Source organism: Macrotis lagotis, chromosome X, assembly GCF_037893015.1.
Source record: "Macrotis lagotis isolate mMagLag1 chromosome X, bilby.v1.9.chrom.fasta, whole genome shotgun sequence".
Lineage (NCBI taxonomy): Eukaryota > Metazoa > Chordata > Mammalia > Peramelemorphia > Peramelidae > Macrotis > Macrotis lagotis.
The window spans coordinates 155448230-155468924 of record NC_133666.1 but is presented as its reverse complement, the minus strand read 5'-3'; the positions used below and the strand labels follow the sequence as shown (position 1 = coordinate 155468924).

The 20695-nt window shown below is 34.2% G+C and overlaps 1 protein-coding gene across 1 annotated transcript in view; it reads left to right on the top strand.

Annotated features, from left to right (window-relative positions):
- The window catches only part of PRDM6 (PR/SET domain 6), a 163886-nt gene that overhangs the window by 127964 nt on the left and 15227 nt on the right, over positions 1-20695 (top strand). Inside the window, 2 exon segments of the mRNA XM_074200585.1 lie at positions 4852-5194; positions 17668-17844. Coding sequence (XP_074056686.1) covers positions 4852-5194; positions 17668-17844 — 520 coding nt within the window.

The window sequence follows — 20695 nt, the reverse complement described above, 5'->3', positions numbered from 1 at the left end:
ATCTAGTTCTCTTTTCCTAATCTGTAACTAAATTATACTTTTATCTTCATTTTATTGTAATTAAGGACCTCTCCCCAAATTGAAAGTGCTGCTTCCCACAAACAGGAAATTCCTTACATTTGTTCATTGAGATAAGGTAATTGAGATAAGAGACTAGGTAAAAGAATTAAGAGGAATTTTAGGACAATCTTCCCATCTTCTATACTATTACCCTAAAGTAAGGATCTGTGTAGATAAGTTCTTGGGAATTTGTTGAACTATATTCAGGTTAATAAGTTCCTTATGTTCACATAGCTCATATTTGAACACATGTTGGGGACCCTAAGCCCTACACTTTGTCAACCATAACTATACTATAATTATATATAATATATAACTATACTATACTATATAGAGATTATTTGTCTTTATAACTATACTAATATTGATTTCATTGTTATTATTATTATTATTATTTCACTCCTTTTAGCTAGATTAATGGCTAAAATTAATGTTTTAAATGTATCCAGTAATACATATATATACCCATATTTGTATAAACTCTTCAAATACCGTAACAGAGCTTCTGAAAATAGTTATTGTTAATTCTGCTGCTATTTTTTTTTTTTAAATTTTATTTATTTAAGGCTTTGGGATTAAATGACTTGCCCAAGGTCACACAGCTAGGCATTTTTTTTTAAGTATCTGAGGCTGAATTTGAACTTTAGGTACTCCTGACTCCAGGGTTAGTGCTCTATCCACTGCACCACCTAGTTGCCCCTGCTGTTGTTGTTCAACACAAAAAAAATCCATGAATTCAAAAGATTTGACAGTTCTTTTTCTGTATTGGATTGTAACTGATAGCCCAGAGCCTATAATCTTATAAGCTTTCATAAGTGCTAGCACGAGTCTTTCTGGAAGAATTCTAGAATGTTAGAACTGAAAGGCACTTTGGGGCTTCTTTATTCCAATCCCCTCCTTTTACAGGGAAATGAACTGAGACCCAGAGAAGTCAAAGTGACTTGCCCAACATTACATAGTTAATAGTAGAACTGGGATTGGAAAGTATCAAGTAGCTTTCACTCTGTAGGGCTTACCTTGGTGATATCTGCAGGATTAGAAAATCTATTATGTGTTCTCTTTCCCCTCTCATTTGTCTCTGAGACATATCACTGACATATCCATTGAAGTAGTCATTCCTTGATTCTTTATTCTCTAAAATGATACAATTCTCTAAAATTCTCTAAAAATGGCGCAATGTTTCAGTCAGGATGATGACTTCTTTTCCCTTTAGTAGGCTACAGTGTGGAACCTCATCCTTGGGTTTTGTCTTTAGGCACTCAAGTAGGTGATTTTTTTGCTGCTTTTCCTTGTCCATGGGACTATGCCCAGCATTTTTATCTTTGTATTTTAGCTGTGAAACTATAGTTCTACTTATGTTAAAAATCTCTTTTCTCTTTTGGAAACCAGTCCCAGGATTTCAGAAACTGAATTCCTTGCTCAGGGCAAATGAGTGTCTAAGCAGAAGAATCTGGAAAAAAAAAAGCTCTTGACATAGTGTTATCAAGATATGTAAAGGAGCAATTAGGAAGAGGGTCAGACAATCTTTTTGCTTGATCAAATTATTGTTTACTACAGACTTAAAACATTGTTTTTTCCATGTCAATGCCTCATTTTTATTTTATAGATGTAGAAATTTGAACTTATGGATATTATAACTATTATTTCAACAATGTATGACAGTTTTAAGACTAGAACCTATTCTTTGAATTTTCACTTGGACCTAAATTACTGAGTTAAGATAGCTCAACTAACAGGAAATAGATTTGTAGATTGAGTGGTCTCATACTACTGTAAAGTTTAGAGCTGGTAGAAACTTTGTCATTTCATCTCTCCATCTCATTTTAGAGATGAGGAAACTGAGACTTTGAAGGGGTACTAAGTGGGTTAGTTTGAGAGGAATTGAGAATAATGCTGAGGCCATGGATCTGAATGACTGGGAAATAGTGTTGTTCTCACAGTATAAAGAAGTTTGGAAGGGAGAAGTTAAGAGGGGGAAGATAATGAGTTTTGGACATATTCAACTTGAAATGCTTATTATGAGATAATTTAGTTCAAGATGTCCAGGAAGTAGTTGGAGATATGTGATTAGAAATCATAAAAGTTTAGAGTTGGATGGTAATCATGCACATAGAATGATAAATGAAACAATGGGAAATGATGAGATTATCAAGTGAGATAAGATAGTATGAAAAGAACAGGGAACCCAGGACAGAACTGGGGGGGGGGGGGGCATCACAGTAAGGAGGACATGACATGTATGAAGAGTCAGCAAAGGAGGTTGAGAAGGATTAGTCTCACAAATTGGAGAATCTGGAGAGAGTAGAGCATATCAAGGAGAAAGTGATTGACAGTGTCAAAAGCTTCAGAGAGGTCAAAGAAGATCAGGATTGAGAAAAAGACCATGAGATTTTGCAATTAAGAGATCTTTAGTAACTTTAGACAAAGCATTTTTATTGAATAATGAGGTTGGAAGCCAATTTCAGAGACTTCTGATGAGAATGAGAGAAATGGAAGCCCAAAGTGTAAATGGCTTCCTCTAGAAATTTATTTAGGAAGGAGAGAAAAGATAGTAGGTAAAGTCAGATGAAGTGAAAGTTTTCTTTAAGGATATGGGAGCCATAAGCATGTTATAAGCAGCTGAAAAGGTGCTAGTAAATAGGGAGAAATTGAAAATAAGAGTAGGAGCTGATAGTGGAGTCAATATACTGGACAATCTTGCTTTTCTTTTAAAAATAATTTATTATGCCCCTGTTATTAAGCAGTAATAGAACCAATTTAACATACACACATACATACATACATATATATATATATAAAAATCATACTTAAAGAACGTATTCCTCTAGACAATAAGAACATATCAGTTTCCTAGTGATCATACTTGTGTAATTTTCCTTCTGTATCCAAGTCATCATTGTATTTGTGTATATATTTTTCCTTTTATAATAGTAGCTTGTATCTTCAGAGTGCCTTACGTTTGCAAAGCAGTTTCCTCACAATAAACTACAATAGGTAGTATAAACATTACTATTTCATTTTAAATCTGGGAAAATGGAGGCCCAGAGAAGTTAGTGATTTGCCCCAGGTAATATTGCTCTCCATAGAACAGTCAAAATTTGTATTTGAGTCTCATGACTTCATGACCAACACTTTTTCAATTTCTCCAAGTTGACTTTTTAAAAATTATCAACTATAAGTATTTGTCTTTTGATTTTATTCTCTATTTTCCCATTACTTCATACAACTCTCTCTAGCTTCCTTCATATTCTTTATAATGATTTTTTGAGGACTTCAAAGTATTCCATTTCATTGACATAATATAGTTTATTTGGCCATATACTAATTATGGGATACATAGGCAGTTTCTAGTTTTTTATAATGAAAAATTTGTTACAAATTACATCATTTATGGTACATTCCTAATAGTTGAGTCAAAGGGCATTATTATTTTTGTGACTCTCTGTTTTCTCCTAGACTACTCTACAAAAAGATTCTACTTATTACAATTCTGTCCACTATATTTATAAATTTGTCTTTTTACAATTTTCCAGCATTTAATTTTGGCACTTTTAGTTAACATCCAATAAGCCACTCAGTGGGTGTCTCAAAAATCATTTGCTCAAGGGGAAGTCCAGGACAATGGCTAAATCATATTCCCTAAAATATTCATCTTTTGTTCATAATACAGAATGTCATTTCATGGGAATTTGACGTGTAGATCCCAGATATTTAGGAGAGAATAGTATGTTAGAAAATCAAGTTGCCACAATCCAGGAGAGAGAGAGTATATCTCTCCTTTATATTTCCTTAATCAGTTTCTCACTGACTTTTCTGCAACCTCCCTATTTACTATGCCTCCTCATCTGCCACTCTTGCAGTTATAGTCCTACTGTCTCTAATTTTGTTTCATGCTCTATCTTTTGGTGGTTTCATTTTCTTCTCTTGAACACTTCATTATTTTTCATTGCTTTGATATCAAGATTAGTTGGAAACCACTTAATAAGTTTTTACCAATATAACAGATGCTTTTCCAAGTGAGCAAAAAAAAAAGGTCAAGAATATTAGATTATTCTTCAAAAGGAAGAATTTCTTTTAATCTTTTACTTCTGTGTCTATTGCCATCACTTCATAAATGGATTATTGAAAGTTTCAAATCTTTTCCTACCTCTAGCCCTCACTATAAACACCATTGTCAGACTAATTTTTCTTAGACTATACTTTCACTGTTAACTCCTGTGCTCAGAAATCTCTACTGATTCAATTTCCAGGGAATTAAATTTGTTTCTCTTTGTATCTTTCAAAGACTTCTATAATCTGACCCCATGCCAGCAAGTCAAATTTATTTTCTCTAGTCATACCAATTTCCTCACCATCCCATTTACTCATCATGGCCATTCTGGCCTACTCTAATATTACCTCCTTTACTTAGCAGGTCCTCTTTTCTCCTACTTTACTTTTTAAGTTTAGCCATGTTTAAAGGCATGACTTAAGTTCTACCTTCACACTTCACTGATCTCCCTCTCACTTGACCACACAATTTGTTATTTGATTATGCATAACATTTTATGCTTTCCTATTTGTTATGAGTCTCATCTCTTCAGTTAGATTGTGAAGTTATTAAGGGCAAGGACTTTTTTTCTGGCTCCATAGAGAACTTATTGTAGGGCTAAACACAATGATTACTCCATATGTATTGGTTGATTGAACTATTACTTAATGATAATAATGTTTTTTCATGAACCATGTTCCAGTTGTTTATAAAACTGATCCGTCTTTCCCACTTTTTCTTTCTTGCTGTTGTTCTGCCAGTGAACGTCCCTTCAACCGTAATGGAAGCCATGTGCAGACAAGATACCCTGCAGTCCTTTAACAAAAGCAGCAAGCTCTCTCCTGCCACACCACAGCGCTCTGTAGTTTTCCCACAGACTCCATGTAGCCGGAATTTCTCTCTCCTGGATAAGGCTGGGCCCATCGAATCAGGATTTAACCAAATCAATGTAAAAAACCAGCGAGTTCTTGCAAGCCCAACTTCAACTAGCCAACTCAACTCTGAGTTTAGTGACTGGCACCTTTGGAAATGTGGGCAATGTTTTAAGACATTCACTCAGCGGATCCTTTTACAGATGCACGTATGCACCCAGAATCCTGACAGGTAAAATTTGGGCATGTGCCAACCATTTGTTAGTTCCTTTCTCAAACCAAAACACCTGTGAACAGAGCTTCCACATCATCCCATGACTGTCACACTCTTAAATCAGATAATATTGGTTAATGTTTGACTTTGTGGTATATAAAATATTTGGGGAGTTGAATTCACAGATTAAGGGAGAAGTAGTTAGGAATTCAGCTTGTTTCTTGAATAGTTTTGTACAACCAGTTGAAAGAAGGAGAAAAAAAGAAGGAAAATTTATGAATACCATTGAAAATGAGGTCAACATAGTTAAAATCTTCTCTGTCTTACAAAGATAATATAACTCTCTGCTGTGCTGCTGTCACAGTCATTTCAGAGTTCACCTATAGTGTGCAATGTGTATGAGCTTAATTAAGTACTGAGAGGTAATGAATTGGAATTTTTTGCTTAGTACTATTTTTCTTCAGAGCATGCAAACCCATAAATCGTGCAAAGCTGTCAAAAGGAAATACCTCCTCTCCCAGTGATGTGGAGGAAAACAGATGCCACTTATTCAATAAACTAATATCCACACAGAAGAAAAATGTTGACTAGATACCTCAGAGTCAAAGTTGGCTTGAAAGTTTGTCAATAAGGAATTTTATGGCCATGAACTGAGGATGAAATTTAGCTGAACAAGTGAATTAAAATTTCAGGTACTCTAACCAGTGGCACAGTAGATATAATGGAATCATTATTTATGAATCAAAACTGGTTTATTTGACAATCTTGATAGCTGGCATCACAAAAGACAAAAATCAAATTAATTCAATAGGAAAGGATTTCTGTGCTTTATCTCTCCTTTATTTGTGATGAAGATTTGACTAAATATATTAAGTATCTGGAAAAATCATTGTGAATGTAACCAGGATGGAGAAGTGGAAAACTATTTCCCCATGGCAAACATGAGAGGTTAAAAGAGAAAAGAGCTCTGGTTTCTTTTCAAATTTTGACACAAATTTACCAAAAAAAAAAGGCACAAGTGATTTAATTTTGTTATGGTATAAGAATTAACCTGATTTCCCCTTTCAGGTTCTATAAGTCTCTAGAAGGTGCTCCTTATAGTCATAGAGTGAGGATAAGCTTTTTTTCTGAGGGGTAAAATTAGCTCTTCTAACCCTCTGGGTTTCTGCATTGTTGACTTATGAATTGTGGCTAGGAAAATAGAGTTAACTATTGCTCTCTCACTACCTCTCCACTGGTAAACATTTTCTAAAATGGCCATTAATTTTAGCACATACAGGTTTTCATTGGTACCATTTTGACAGTCAAATGTTTAGCAGAAAACATTGCTGAAAGAAATAAATGTTGTAATCATTGTGGTCAAAACACATGGTTTTTTTTTCTATGGGAATATTAAAATAGAAATGACTTCAAAAACCTTTCTCCATCTGTCACTTTTATTAGAGGGAGTACCCCTTGGTGGAAAATTTTCCAAGTCCCTGCACACCTTTTTATCATGTATTTTGGCTGTTGAAATGGTATGAACATCTTGAAAGTGTTTTCCTTGAATCCAATAAGGATGTAGTAAGATTCACTAAGCAAAAGTTTTTAAAAGCAATTGCATCTGCTTCCAGTGAAATGACTGCAGGTGTAGCTGCAGCCTCCTGGTATTATTTTGTATTTTGGTAACTTTCCCAGCTGAAAGATTCTTTCAAGCAAGATTCCCATTACGAACTTAATTAAGAGATCAAGTGACTTCAGATGGAATAGGCTAAGGGTCACTGTAGACACCCATTCCTAACTGCTTAACTAAAAGTAAGATGAATTAAATGAAATTATAGTTGGAAGAATCTGGTTTCTGAAGCTTAGAATCATTTCTAACTTGGAGCATAACAATTTCTATGCTTTCTATATTATAAATAGATGAAAAATGACCATAATAAATCAAAAGATATTGAAATAGACTTTTCCAGTCTCTAGTTATGTAATTTATTTAGTGAAATTAGATTTATATTAAAGTTTTTATTCCTATGATATGTGTACTGTATTGCTGTATAATTAGTAATAGTTAATAAAATCTTTCAGAAAAATTCTGGTCAACATTTTCAAAAATATGCATAGCAAACCATGAGAAGACACTATTAGACAAATTTTCATTCAATAAATGTATTTTACACTTATGGGCCAGAGTCCAGGTTGAATTGAGATCCTAGAACTTTTCTAGACCCATTCCTACCCAGTGTGATTAGGCATTCAAAGCTAGGCAAAATGTGGAATTTATACAATTCAAGGAAGTACTTTGACCTGAGCAGAATGACCAAGGTATAAGTAAGGTGAATTAAATGAAATTATAGTTTGAAGAATCTGGTTTCTGAAACTTAGGATCATTTTTAACTTGGAGAATAACACATTTCTATGCTATATTATAAAGAGATGAAAAATGACCTGGGCAATATGTATTATTGGGAACCAATGATTAAGAAACTTTGATCTTTGTAATAGTTTGAAATGCTTGATACCTTAGAAAATAACTCCTGTCATGCATGTATAGTACTAATGATGGAATGACTTCCAAATCATAGTATCAAATCAATCTAAATTGTTGGGGGGTCAGTGGAAATTGAGGATTTTTTATTTTGTAGAAAAACATAAAATTTACATGATGTCAGAAAATGAAGAATTAAGAAGTCTCTTGATAAAGATGAAAGAGGAGTTTATAAAAGCTGGCTTGAAGCTTAACATAAAAAAAATTAAGATCTCGACAACTGGTCCTGTCACTTCTTAACAAATAAAGAAGAAGTGGAAGCAGTGTTAGATTTTATATTTTCTCATTCAAAGATCACTCTAGCTGACAACTGCAACCATGAAATTAAAAGATGTTTGCTCCTTGGAAGAAAAGCTATGGCAATTTGGACAGAATACCAAAAAAACAGAGACATCATCCTGTCTACAAAGGTCTGTGTAGTCAAAGCTATGGTTTTTTTCCCAGTAGCAATATAAGATTGATGAAAGTTGGACTATAAGGAAAGCTGAGTGCCAAAAATAGACACTTTCAAATTGTGGGGCTAAAGAAGACTTTTAAGAGTCTCTTGGAGAGCAAGGAGATCAAATTAGTCAATACTTACAGAAATTAAGTCAGGCTACTCACTGGAGGGTCAACTACTGAAGCTGAAGCTTAATGTTGAATTTAATATTTTAATTTATTACTTAATACTGAAGCTTTGGTCACATAGTGAGACTCATTGGAAAAGACTTTGGGAGACTGAAGGTAAAAGACAAAAGGGATGATAGAGGAGCAAATGGATAGATAGTGTCTTGGAAACAATGAACATAAACTTGGACATGTTTGAGATATAGGGTAAGATAGAAGGGCATGGTATGCTGTAATCCATTGGGGTAATGAAGAGTCGGGCAAGACTGAATAACAGCAAAAATAACAAAATTTGAGGTCTACAATGCTCTCTACACATTGTCTCATTTGATGGACATTATCTTACCAGTGACTTGGATCAGTTGATTTTTTCAAACACACAGCTGCCTCATCTCCATTCTAAGACCTTAAAGTTGTTTATTTGCATCCTTGATTAGCCTTTTTCCATTCCATAATTTTGTTGTTGTTTAGTTGTTTCTGACTCTTCATAACCCCATTTGAGTTTTTCTTGCTAAAGATAGCAGAGTGGTTTGCCATTTCCTTCTCTAGTTCATTTATAACTGAGGAAATGGAAGCAAATGGAGTTTAAGTTGCTTGCCCAAGTTTACACATCTAGTATCTGAGACCAGATTTGAACTCCAGAAGATGAATCTTCCTATTCCAGGCCTATCATAATTCATAGTGGGACTTGTCTTCAACACAGCTCCACTTTCCTTTATCTTTCTGCCTCCTCAATTCCCCTCTCCTTGTTATGCAAGTTCTCAGCAGATGGTATCAGAGTGGCTAGAATGTGGGACCTGGAGTCCGAAAGACCTGAATTTAAATTCAGCCTCAGATGCTTAGTAATTGGGTAAGTGAATTAATTTCTCACTGTCTCAGGTACTTCAATTGAAAAATGGGATAATAATAATAGCACCCACCTTGCAGTATTGTTGTGAGGATCAAATGAAGTAATATTTGTTAAAAAGGACTTCATCGCAGTGCTTGGCATGAAATAGGCACCATATAAATGTTTACTCCCTTCTTCCATTTCTCTCAACATTTCCTCTTTTCTTACTTCTGAACTAGCCATCCCTTCATGGCACCTATAAGTTATTTATAGGGCATCCATGAAGCAGCTGCATTGGTTCCATTGGAAAAATTCTTTGGTCCCCTGCCCCACATTACTTCCTTGAGTTCAGTGGGCAACATTCTGTTGGCTGGCTCTTTACTCTGGGTAATTATAGTGAGTTAGAGTACTGTTGCAAACCACTTTTCATTTTAGATCAAACAGACTGGGAAAGTGTGGACAAATTGAGATCTATATCACAGACTTTACATTATCTTTCATCCTAAACCTTTCCTTCTTCCAAACTTCTGTGTTGAGACCACTGCCATTCTTCTGGTGATAGATTTCAAGACTTGTCATCTTCAACTTTCCCAGAGATAATCAGGTGGCATAATGGGTAGATTGCTGGGCCTGAGTCAGGAAGACCTGAGTTCAAATCTAGATTCAGATATTTATTAATTGTGTTACTCTGGGACAAGACATATATCTTTGTCTCAATTTTTCCAACTGTTAAATGGAGCTATTAATAATCCCATCTTCCCAGGGGTCTTGAAATTATCAAAAGAGATAAAATTTGTAAAGACTGGAACTCAATAGATACTTTTTTTCCTTCCTTTCTTCCCTATCCATCCAAGTCTTGCCATTTCTACATTCACAGTATCTTCTCAGCTATTCGCTTCTCTCAACTCATACAACTTAGGTCCTTATCCCTTTCACCTGAACTATAGCAATGCCTGCTTAATTGGAACTCTTGCTTCAAGTTTTAATCAAACAGCTACTTAAGATGACTACAGATTCATGTTCTTATTTCTTCCCTGAAACTTGGAAAATTTTCAAAAGCCCTTCTTCCTTATTCTAGTCTATTGTTTTTCTTTTTTTTCCTCAAGCAATATCAGACAGGGGAGGAAGTTGAAATTAAAGTCCTTCCATATTTGAGGTAGAGATTTTTACTAAACTTTGGATGATTCCTATGAATTTATTGCCCAGTTAAAGTTATCTTGACTCAATTTTGTTTGAACCAGGGGCAGAAATCTTTTCCTGTTTTGTTTTTTTCTGCTGCAGAAAGCCCAAATCTTAACTGGGAATTGCTAGAAAGGAGTAATCAAAAGCCTTCTATCACAGTGAATCATTTTTCTCTTGTTCCCCCCTCTTTCAGAACAATACTTAAATTCACAGCACTTAAAATGTTCTTTTAAATTTGACTTTCTTTTCCCTTCCTTCCCCTCCCCCCCCCCCACCTCCTGCCCACATGCCTATTGGTTGATTGTGTAGGGTAATTCAGTGTGGTATGCAGCCACAAAGGGGGAAATTCCTCTAGAATATCTTCGGATGTTTACATTTGTGCTGTCTAGTCTTTGTTTTGTATCATATAAGCCAGTAAATAAAATATGCAGAGGGAAGAAAAAAAATTGCCTGAAGTAAGAATCTAGAAATTTATTCCATCACCATAATTTTCTTTTTGGTGAGGAATAGGGAAGGGAGGTGGAAAGGATGTGATATAGCCATCTTTATATGTTTTACTGAATTTTTTTTTCCCTGGGTGTCATTTTTTAGAGAGCAAAAGATATCTTTTTCCTAGACTGCACTTTTCTTCAAGCCCTTTGGCTCACCCCTTCTGTAGCTTTCCTGAAATATTTTTCTCCTTAGATAGGGCTATGTTCTTTTCTCACTGCACACAGCCAGCAGTGACCCAAGGGTGGAGCTTTCTTTGAAGTCACTGGGAGATCTGCACTGGAACTTGCTTTCATGGAGTAAGGAGCGAATGTAGCCCCGACCCAAAATCTTTTATCCTTGAGGCTTTCATGCCATGAAATATATATCAAAGGAGGATTAAAAATTTCAAACCAAACCAAACTGAATGTTGTTAAATGTTCCATCCTTTTCGTATGTGTATACCAAACCAATTACAGACTTAAAGCAAATGAGTTGCACATTTTCCTGGAATAGTCTTTTTCAGAGAACAAGCAGTTTCAGATAATGTCAGGGGTAGGGAATGGGGGGGGGGGTAGTAGAGAAATTGTGTTATTCTTTTTCTATTCTAAACTCATACCAGAATTGATGCAGAATTGAAGTCTAACTTGGACCCTGTTTAATTCTTATTAATTTCTTCACATTAAAAAGCAGAGGAAACCATTCAGTTTCTAAGGAAGACAATGAATATGTAGTCATGAGTTGAAAAAGTGCTTTTTTTGAACTTTTGTGCAGTTGACAGAGTATCTATGAAAAGGAAGAAAAGCTTATTTAAAGTTGTGATGGGATATCTTTATTTCTTTTTATTCCTGCTGCATCTTTGGATTAGTATTAACCTCACCTGACCAAAACCTGTCCCATGGCATGTAAAAATTTACTTAGAGTCTTTAACATTCTTTAGATAAGAGACCAGAAACAGAATCTCAACTGTCTCTGACTCTTTGGTGACATGTAAATCTTTCTTCTCCATCAGCCTATTTATAGCCTCTAAATTGAGTTTAATCTGTAACTTGACTTAGTTTACCTTTAGAGTTTGTTTTGATGAGGTTTGTTTCCTTAAGGCATGTATGAGATTATGATTACTTAATTAAGATTGCTGAATTTTGATGACACTGAAAAAATATTGGACTTTGGACCTCTCTTTTCTTTAACTTTTATAGCCTAAGAGGAATGTACAAAATTGTAATATGTAAATGAATTATTTCTCTTTCACTCTGTCATAATTTTTTCTATAAGAGGCCTTGTCAGAATCTTCATAATTGATTGGGTTTTCTCTGAAGTCTGAAATTATGCTTGATCATAATAGTAAAACCTAGGTTTTTACCTCTATAGTTTCTGTGTTGTGGTAAAGCTATATATTTGACTGCAGTTACCTAACACACAAACTCAGAGAGGAGATATTTTTCCCATAACAAAATAAACATTAAAGGATGAGACAGATTCCCAATATGAAACAGAAAAAATTTCTGCACAATTTTTCATTTAGTGAACTTCCATTGTTTAGGCAAGAAATATGACCTTTATGTAGAATTATTATGTTTATAACACAGTAAAGATAAAAAACAGAATAAAGGAGAGGGGGGGAAAAAGTTAGAAATTGATTTTATTTGCAGTAGGAAATAAAAGTAGATTTAAATATTCAAATGAGATGCTTCTATTGAAAACCATTTTGTGTATATTTTTAAGACTATCAATTATATTTACTCACATAATAATGAAATGCTACCATTATGAATACAGTTGGCATCAAATTATAAATGGTATTTTTTAAAAAGTAGATCCCCAAATCGGTACACTAATGCATTGTTGGTAGAGTTGTGAACTGATCCAACTATTCTGGATCAGAATGCTCAAAGGACAATCGAAACTTAGATCTAGCCATATCATTTTGATGTTTATATCCCAAAGAGATCATCATAAAAAAGGGGAAAGGACCTGCATGTACAATATTTATAGTAGCTCTTTTGTTTTTGTGATGACAAAAAATTTATAAGTTCAGGAAATATCCATCAATTATAGAATGACTGAACAAGTTGTGATAAATGGATGTAATGGAATGCTACTGTATTTCAAAAAAGCCTGGAAAAACATGAATTGCTGCCCATTTAAGTGATCAGAACCAGAACACTGTACACAGAAACAGCAACATTGTGCAATGATAAACTAAAATAGACAGCTCTTCTTAACAATACAATTCAATTAATACAATTATAAACCAATAAAATCAAAGACAATTCCAAAAGATTCATGATGAAAAACATCTCCATATTTGGAGATAGAATTGATGGAGTCTGAATACAGATTGAAGCATACTATTTTTGCTTTGTTTTATGTGTGTGTGTGTGTGTGTGTGTGTGTGTGTGTGTGTGTGTTCTGTTTCTTCTTTTACAACATGACTAATATAGAAATATGTTTGATATTTAATATTTATGCCATTTTAGAGAGGAAGAAAGGAAGGAGGGAGAAAAATCTGGAACTTAAAAACCTTATAAAAAATGAATGTGGTGGGGTGGCTAGGCACAGTGGATAGAGCACCGGCCCTGGAGTCAGGAGTACCTGAGTTCAAATCAGACCTCAGATACTTAATTAATTACCTAGCTGTGTAGCCTTGGGCAAGCCACTTAACCCCATTTGCCTTGCAAAAACCTAAAAAATAAAATGAATGTTGAAAGTTATCTTTCTGTGTAATTGAAAAAAATAAAACTATTTACATGAAAAGTAGGTCCCATTTAGTTATGACCTGAGATCCTAGAAATATTAAAATCAGGAAATGTTCATTTCATGTACATAGTAAATGAGGAGACCCCAAACCATTACTTCCCTATGTATGCTTTTATTACAATGTAAACTCCTTGAGGGTTTGAATATATTTGTATCCCAGTCCACAGGACAGTTTAAACTTAATAAATGTTTGTTCATTCATTCATTCATTCATTCATTCATTCATTCATGTAGAAACAAAATTCAGAGAGAGGTTGTTTGATAGTTACTGGTCTACTAGCACCAGAACCTCAGAGTTCTTCATACTATAAGATGCTAATTTCTACAGAACTTTACAATGCTAAACATTGTAAACTACTATAGATTAAGATATTTTAGAACCCAGTTCTTCCTGACAGCCAGAATCACCCTAGGTCTTCAGTTGTTTTCTTCTGAGTATTTACATACAAAGACTAGATTGACTTTGGACTTTGGAAATAAATCAACCAAACTTTTGACAGAGTCCTTGGGAAAATAAAAGATAAATTGGTTTTATATTTAATGGTTTATTGTTTATCATAGTAGCTATTAAAATAGATAACCAGAGGCTAATATTGTTAATGGTCCCTTTCAGTATTAGAAAAAAATCAATTGTCATGGACATAGCATATATGAATATTTTCTTTCAGGTTGAATTTTTAATAATCTAACTGTTTTAAAATACATGATTTCTAAGAAGTACTTATTTTCCAATTCAAGATTTTTATGTGAATAATGTCCACAAAGAGCAGGCTAAAGCATAGAAACATTTTCAACTTCATACAATTATAAGAGAGCTCAAAGGCATAAATTATGGTCAAGAGAAAAGGCATGTAAAATTTGTCAAGACTGATAAACTTCCTACCAACAACTTTTACATATATATTCCTTTGAAATTTGGTGGAGAACAGCAGTTGGATAGATTTCCAAATGGAAGTAATTAAAATTGCATTGAATTGAGCTATTGACTAATCCTAGGCTATTAATCAGGCTAAAAAAATTCTACGATCAGAGCTCAGTGTTCTGAAGCACTGTAAAATAATAGTATTTGTGATCAGTGATGCAAGTAGCTGCAATTAAGCAGTTCACTTGACAAATGAGAGGGTACACTTTATTTTGTACTTAATTGAATTGTTGTACATGCTTGGTCACCATTGTCTGCTGCTTTTCATTTTGGTTTCCAGCCATTTGAGCATATACATTTATTAAGAGGAACAATTAAGTCTGCCTTGACTCTCAGCTGTAAAGTGCAAGCAGTGAAAACTGGACCTCAAATTCAGATTCTGTGGAGTACTATGGCTATTTCTTCAGACATAGTTCTAAATTCCCTAATGAAATTTTGATGAATTGGAGTCCTGTTATGGAATTGCATGTTACATCTTAGAAAAGAAGAAAACTCAAAAAACTTCATTGACTTCTGACTGAGCAGAGTAGAGAATTTTTAAAATAAAGCTGAACATTCAATCTGTTTTATGAAAACCAAAATTGATTTCTACTTTCAAGCCATTATGCTGGTGGCATAATGGATAGAGCTAAGGATTTGGAGTTAGGAAAATCTGAGTGTAAGAGCCAGCCTCGGACATTTTGCTAGATGTGTGATGCTAATTCTCATTTTAAAATGGGGTTAATAATAATATCCACTTTACAGGGTTGTTGTGAGAGTCGAATGGGATAACATATATAAAGTATTTTGCATAATTCAAAGTAATAAATGCTAGTTGTGAAGATGATGATGATGATGATGATGGTGATGATGAGGATGAGGATGATGGTATATTTGTTCTAACATGATTTTCATTGGCCTTTTTAGAAAAAACACCATTGCAAAACATCCTTTATTAGGTAACAAATGGTAGCAATTGCTGTATATCTCCATTCCTTTCTGGGTTAAACATAGATTTTAAGGGAGAAGTTTCTCATGGAAAGTAATTTTCCTAAATAGCAAAAAGTAGCAAAGAGCCTAAAATTCAAATCTGAAATCATGTTTAAATAAAAAAGAAACAATTTCAAAGTGAACTCTCTCTCTGCCAGGGTACATCAGATATTAATGCATAAATCAGAATCAACCAAGAATGGCTTTTGTTCTTGGATGTTGGTCTTCTTAGACTTAATTCTAATTTCCTTAGATATCAAATGAAGATAACAACAGTTTCTTTACCTACCTCACAGAGATGTTGAGAAGATCAAAGGAGACAATAAATGAGATTAAATTATTTGGCAAATTAAGGACATAGTGCAGAGATATATTTTGTACTATCAAAAGCTTTCTTTTAATCAAAAAGTTGTCTCCTCAACATTCTCTCTACTTGATCAAACACATATTTATTTCCAAACAAAACACAGTATAAATTTTTTAAATGAATTTTATTACCATATTGTTAGCACTGGAGATAAATTTAACTTGTTTTGGAAGCTGACCTTAGGAGGGCATTGTAAGCATTTTTACATGAGACTTAAGAAATAGACTAAAAGTGATTAAATCTTTTCTTTACTACACTTTGAAAGTCTAGAACCCAACTGGGGGTCATGGCCATAGACTAGCCCACAAGGGGCAATAGCCAGGAGTGTACGATTAATGAATTAGAAAATGAGAAGATAAACTTATATTTTATTTCTCTATAGTAAGCATATTATCTTTGAGTTTATCTGGAGATAAGTTTTACTTGTATCTCTAGAACTGCCATGCCCCACTTTGCTTTATTCTCTTTAATCCATAGCATCTTCTTGCCATCCCCTTGGTGCTGTATGCTTGTGTATTCTCACTGCCAACTCCAACCTTTCGCCAAAAGGGAATGTCAATCTACTTCCAAAGAATTCCCTCCTGTACCTCATTCCTTTTTTGTGTCTTCCCATTAGAATATAAGTGCTTGAGGGTAGGAAATATTTTTGTTTGTATTTATAACTTAAGGACTTGAAACATAATAAGAGTTTAATAGATTCATTCTATTTCATTCATTCATTGTCTCCAAAATGACAATGCCATCACTATGCTTTATGGATGGACCAGGCACTCATAACAGCTCTGTTTCTTCTCTTTGTCTTCACTCCAATCACTTGCCAAGAGAACCTACACACTACTCTATAGATGACTTTTTGACTACTGTAGAAGCCCTCAGCAAGTAAAATCTGTGCTCTTGGATACTGACTAGGGACTAAAACTATCCCAATTGTCTTTCTTTAGACTGAGAAGAAGAGGATAATTAGGTTACAATGTGCATCACAAATGTTATTGCATTATCTTGACTCCCAAATCTACCCTTCTTCCTACTTTTCCTTTTCCCCTCCAGTACATCACCAAAATCTCCTAGGTTCTCAACCTTCTCCTCTTGACCATTTTCTCAACTAAAACTGCTCTCTTAAATATTGCCAACAATTTCTTAGCTGTCAAAATATAATGGCCCTTTTCAGTACTCATCTTTCTTTATCTCTTTATAGTATTTAATGCTGTTGATATCCTCTCTTCCTGGATACTTAACTCTCTCTGCTATGGATCCTTTGAAATGATATAAAAAAGTACAACTCTGATATCTGCATAGTTTGAAATTTGGAAACATTTTCAAATTTGATTAAAATCTTCCAAATGAAGAACATCAATGAAGTTTGAAATTTTTTGTTAAACATCTAAAACTGCAGCACCTTTCAAATAGTGTATCCAAAAAAATGACATGTCAGGTACTTTCTCATAATTAATGGATGAGATTGGAAAAGTGAGTATCATGATTTAGTAGGTATCAGCAATGATGCACTTCTTCCTTTTGGATCTCTCTCTCTCTCTCTCTCTCTCTCTCTATTTTTTTGTGCACATTTTATAATATACATTATTATTAATAGAGTAATATATATATATACATATATATGTATATGTATATGTATATGTATATATATATATATTTATATATATATATATATATATATATATACAATTTACAAAATAAGCAAATATACCTGTATTAGAGATAAGTGCATAGAAATTTTTTACTGTTGGGAAATACAATTAAAAAACTTAGGTAGTACTGTCAAAAGATTTGGCCCTTTCTTGTAAGGTAAGAAACTTCTCCTTTTGTTGAAGCAGACAGTAATGATCAGGCTATGTCTCTGTTTCAGACCCTACCAGTGTGGTCACTGCTCCCAGTCCTTCTCCCAGCCTTCTGAACTGAGGAACCATGTAGTTACCCACTCCAGTGACAGACCTTTCAAGTGTGGCTATTGTGGTCGTGCCTTTGCTGGGGCTACTACCCTCAACAATCATATCAGAACTCACACAGGAGAAAAACCCTTCAAGTAAGTAACTGAAACATCTGATAGTTTTCCCTCTCATCTATATCTAGCAATTTCTCTAATGAATGGGGCTAAAGGGGGAGGGCCCCTACCATCGTTTCTTTATATCAACCAACTAGTAGTTTAGGCATTTGGAAGATCAAAATCCAGACTCTAAGAAGAGTTTTATTTCTTTCAAGATATTGCTATCAGGCTAATGAGATTCTGTTTTATGAAGGATCTCTCTTTTTTTTGAGTTTTGGTTCTGTCAACAGATAGTTATATGATTATGAGCTTGACCTGTTTGAAATCTCATGTTACTTTCAAGTAAGACAACTTCTTTAAGCCCCTTCCAAGTTCCAAAATTTAGAGGAGAAGCTATGAAAAGTCCTTTGAAGCATTTTCTTTTTATATACTAGTGAAGTATAGCTGTGATTAACTGACACTTGAATAATGGCTTCAAAGAAAAGAATTTTCTTAAAGATATCTAATGAATAACTTACCTCATACCCCCAAATGTACTAAGCTACTTGATTATATGCATAAGACTGATCATGCCTTCTGATCTTTAAACTTAGATCAAATATTGTGACTATACATTCAGTGTGATTTTAGGGCTTCAAAATTTTGATGTTTATCAGAAACAAAATCAGGACTAAGAAACATCACTGTTCATGTGGGGGTTTCTGGTGATGAAAGAAAAAGTGAACCTGAATATTAGCAGAAAAATGGCATCTTGAACAATTTTAGTTTTAGCTGAGACAAAGATATGCAATGGAAAGCTCAGCTTTTACAAGGATATAATAATCCTTAATATACTCTAACTTCCTATGTATAGATTACTTTATTGTTTTAAAAAATTTTGAGTCTCAATTGTTTCCCATGCTTGTCTTAAGAAGGCAAAAGGAAAAGGAAATAGGGATCCTGCATCAGTTCCCCTCCTAAACCAAACAAACCAAAGAACTGAAGCAAAGTTAATACTGCATAAGATAACATGAAGATTAATCCCTATGTTAGTCTCAGCCAAGAAGAAGGATCATGCTAACAAAACTTTTTTAAATAATGTGTCATTCTTGATATCTGGACTAACTGGCAGGGAGCAGTATTATTTTCTGTTTGAGGCCAAACAATGACCTAGATAAGAATAAATCTGCCAAATCTGAACTCCAAATGTTCTCATTGTCCTCCAATGGAGGGAGAAATGAATGGAATTATTTTTATTTTGCTTTTTTCATTATTAAAGATGGAGCATTTTCTTTTAACCTAGAACCATCTCTCCATTTCCCTCTTTATTTGGTTTCATTTATGGGATTAATTAATAATTTAAAACAATGACAATTAGTATTATTTGATTCCATAAAAAGAACAATGAGCCAGATGCTAACCAGATGCATTCAACATGAAATTTATAAATGCCTTTGGCCTTTAACAGCACACACATTTGACCACCAAAGTGTCACAAATTCTGCCCTCACTTCTGTGGATGAGAATTGTAATAATCTTACATTTTCCAGGATGTTGATCATAGAGCTCTGTGAGTAAGCTCTGCCAGGGAGTACCTAAGCATTCTGCACCTGGGCCTTTGAAAGTCAAGCTATTTTTAAAAGGCAGTTCACAAGAATGAACCAAATATGGTGCTAGGAATCAGATTGATTTTTATCTAGTAGCTGTGTAAATAGATTTTAGTAATTAATTGAAGAGGTTTCAGGGTCAAAATGGAAAATAGATTTCTATTAATGTTAAGGTGTTACTTATGTGTAACCTTGTTGACTCCACTCAATTTTTCCCCCTAACAGCCTGTTTTTGTCATGTTTCCAATAGATTTACATTTTTACTTAAATTCATCACATTAAGAGGTCCTCAAATGAAATTTGAAATTTGGTTTCTCAAAATAGGTGTGTGTGTGTGTGTGTGTGTGTGTGTGTGTGTGTGTGTGTGTGAGAGAGAGAGAGAGAGAGAGAGAGAGAGAGAGAGAGAGAGAGACAAAGAAGCAGACAGAGATTTAATTGGTGAAAGGAAATCAGTTATCTAGGTCCGAATATATTGAGCAGATTTCTTTTTCTTATATTATTGCTCATGTCAAAATATCTTCATGATATTTGTAGTTTTCCTTCATGACATGCCACATGCCTAGAGAAGAGCCTTCTTGGAAACTATTCTCCTTTCTCTAAGGAAAATGGAAAGTTAAGTCCTTTTATCTATACTATACAAACTGGGGACTAAGTGGTCCTGAAGCAGTCATTCATTGATACCCATACCCTTTTGGATTTCATAAATATTGCATCCATGTCATTATACCACCCTACAAATCAAAACATCCCAAAATTTCCACTGTAAAGTAGTTAGCAAAATGGGATTCATAATAACCATTAATTTTACTTATTCAACTAATGGGAGATTGACTTAAAGACTGTATCTTAAAAGTAGAACCTCACATTTAAAAAGGTGAGATCCTTAAATAGCATACTTTGTGCATTTGTTTGTTTAGGGATGAAGACTGGACCTGTAATTTCACAGGTTTGGGAATCTCTAGAATAGGAAATTCCCTCTATTAATGGTGGATGGCATCTTCCTTATATTTTATTACAGTCCTTTTTTTTTTTTTAAGAAAGCTTCCTAAAGCTCTGAAAGCTTTAATGACTTGTTACAAAGTGAGTACAGGCCAGAGGCAGGATGTGAACCCAGGAAATATGTATCTGTGTGTGTACATCTCTGATAATATGTGTAATTGTTAGGTATCCAGTGTCTTAATTCAGGTGTGTGTGTGTGTGTGTGTGTGTGTGTGTGTGTGTGTGTGTGTGTGTGTGTGTGTGTGAAGTAGGGAAGTAGGGGAGGGTCCAGGCCCTTGATTCCATCAATCTAAAGAATTCCATCT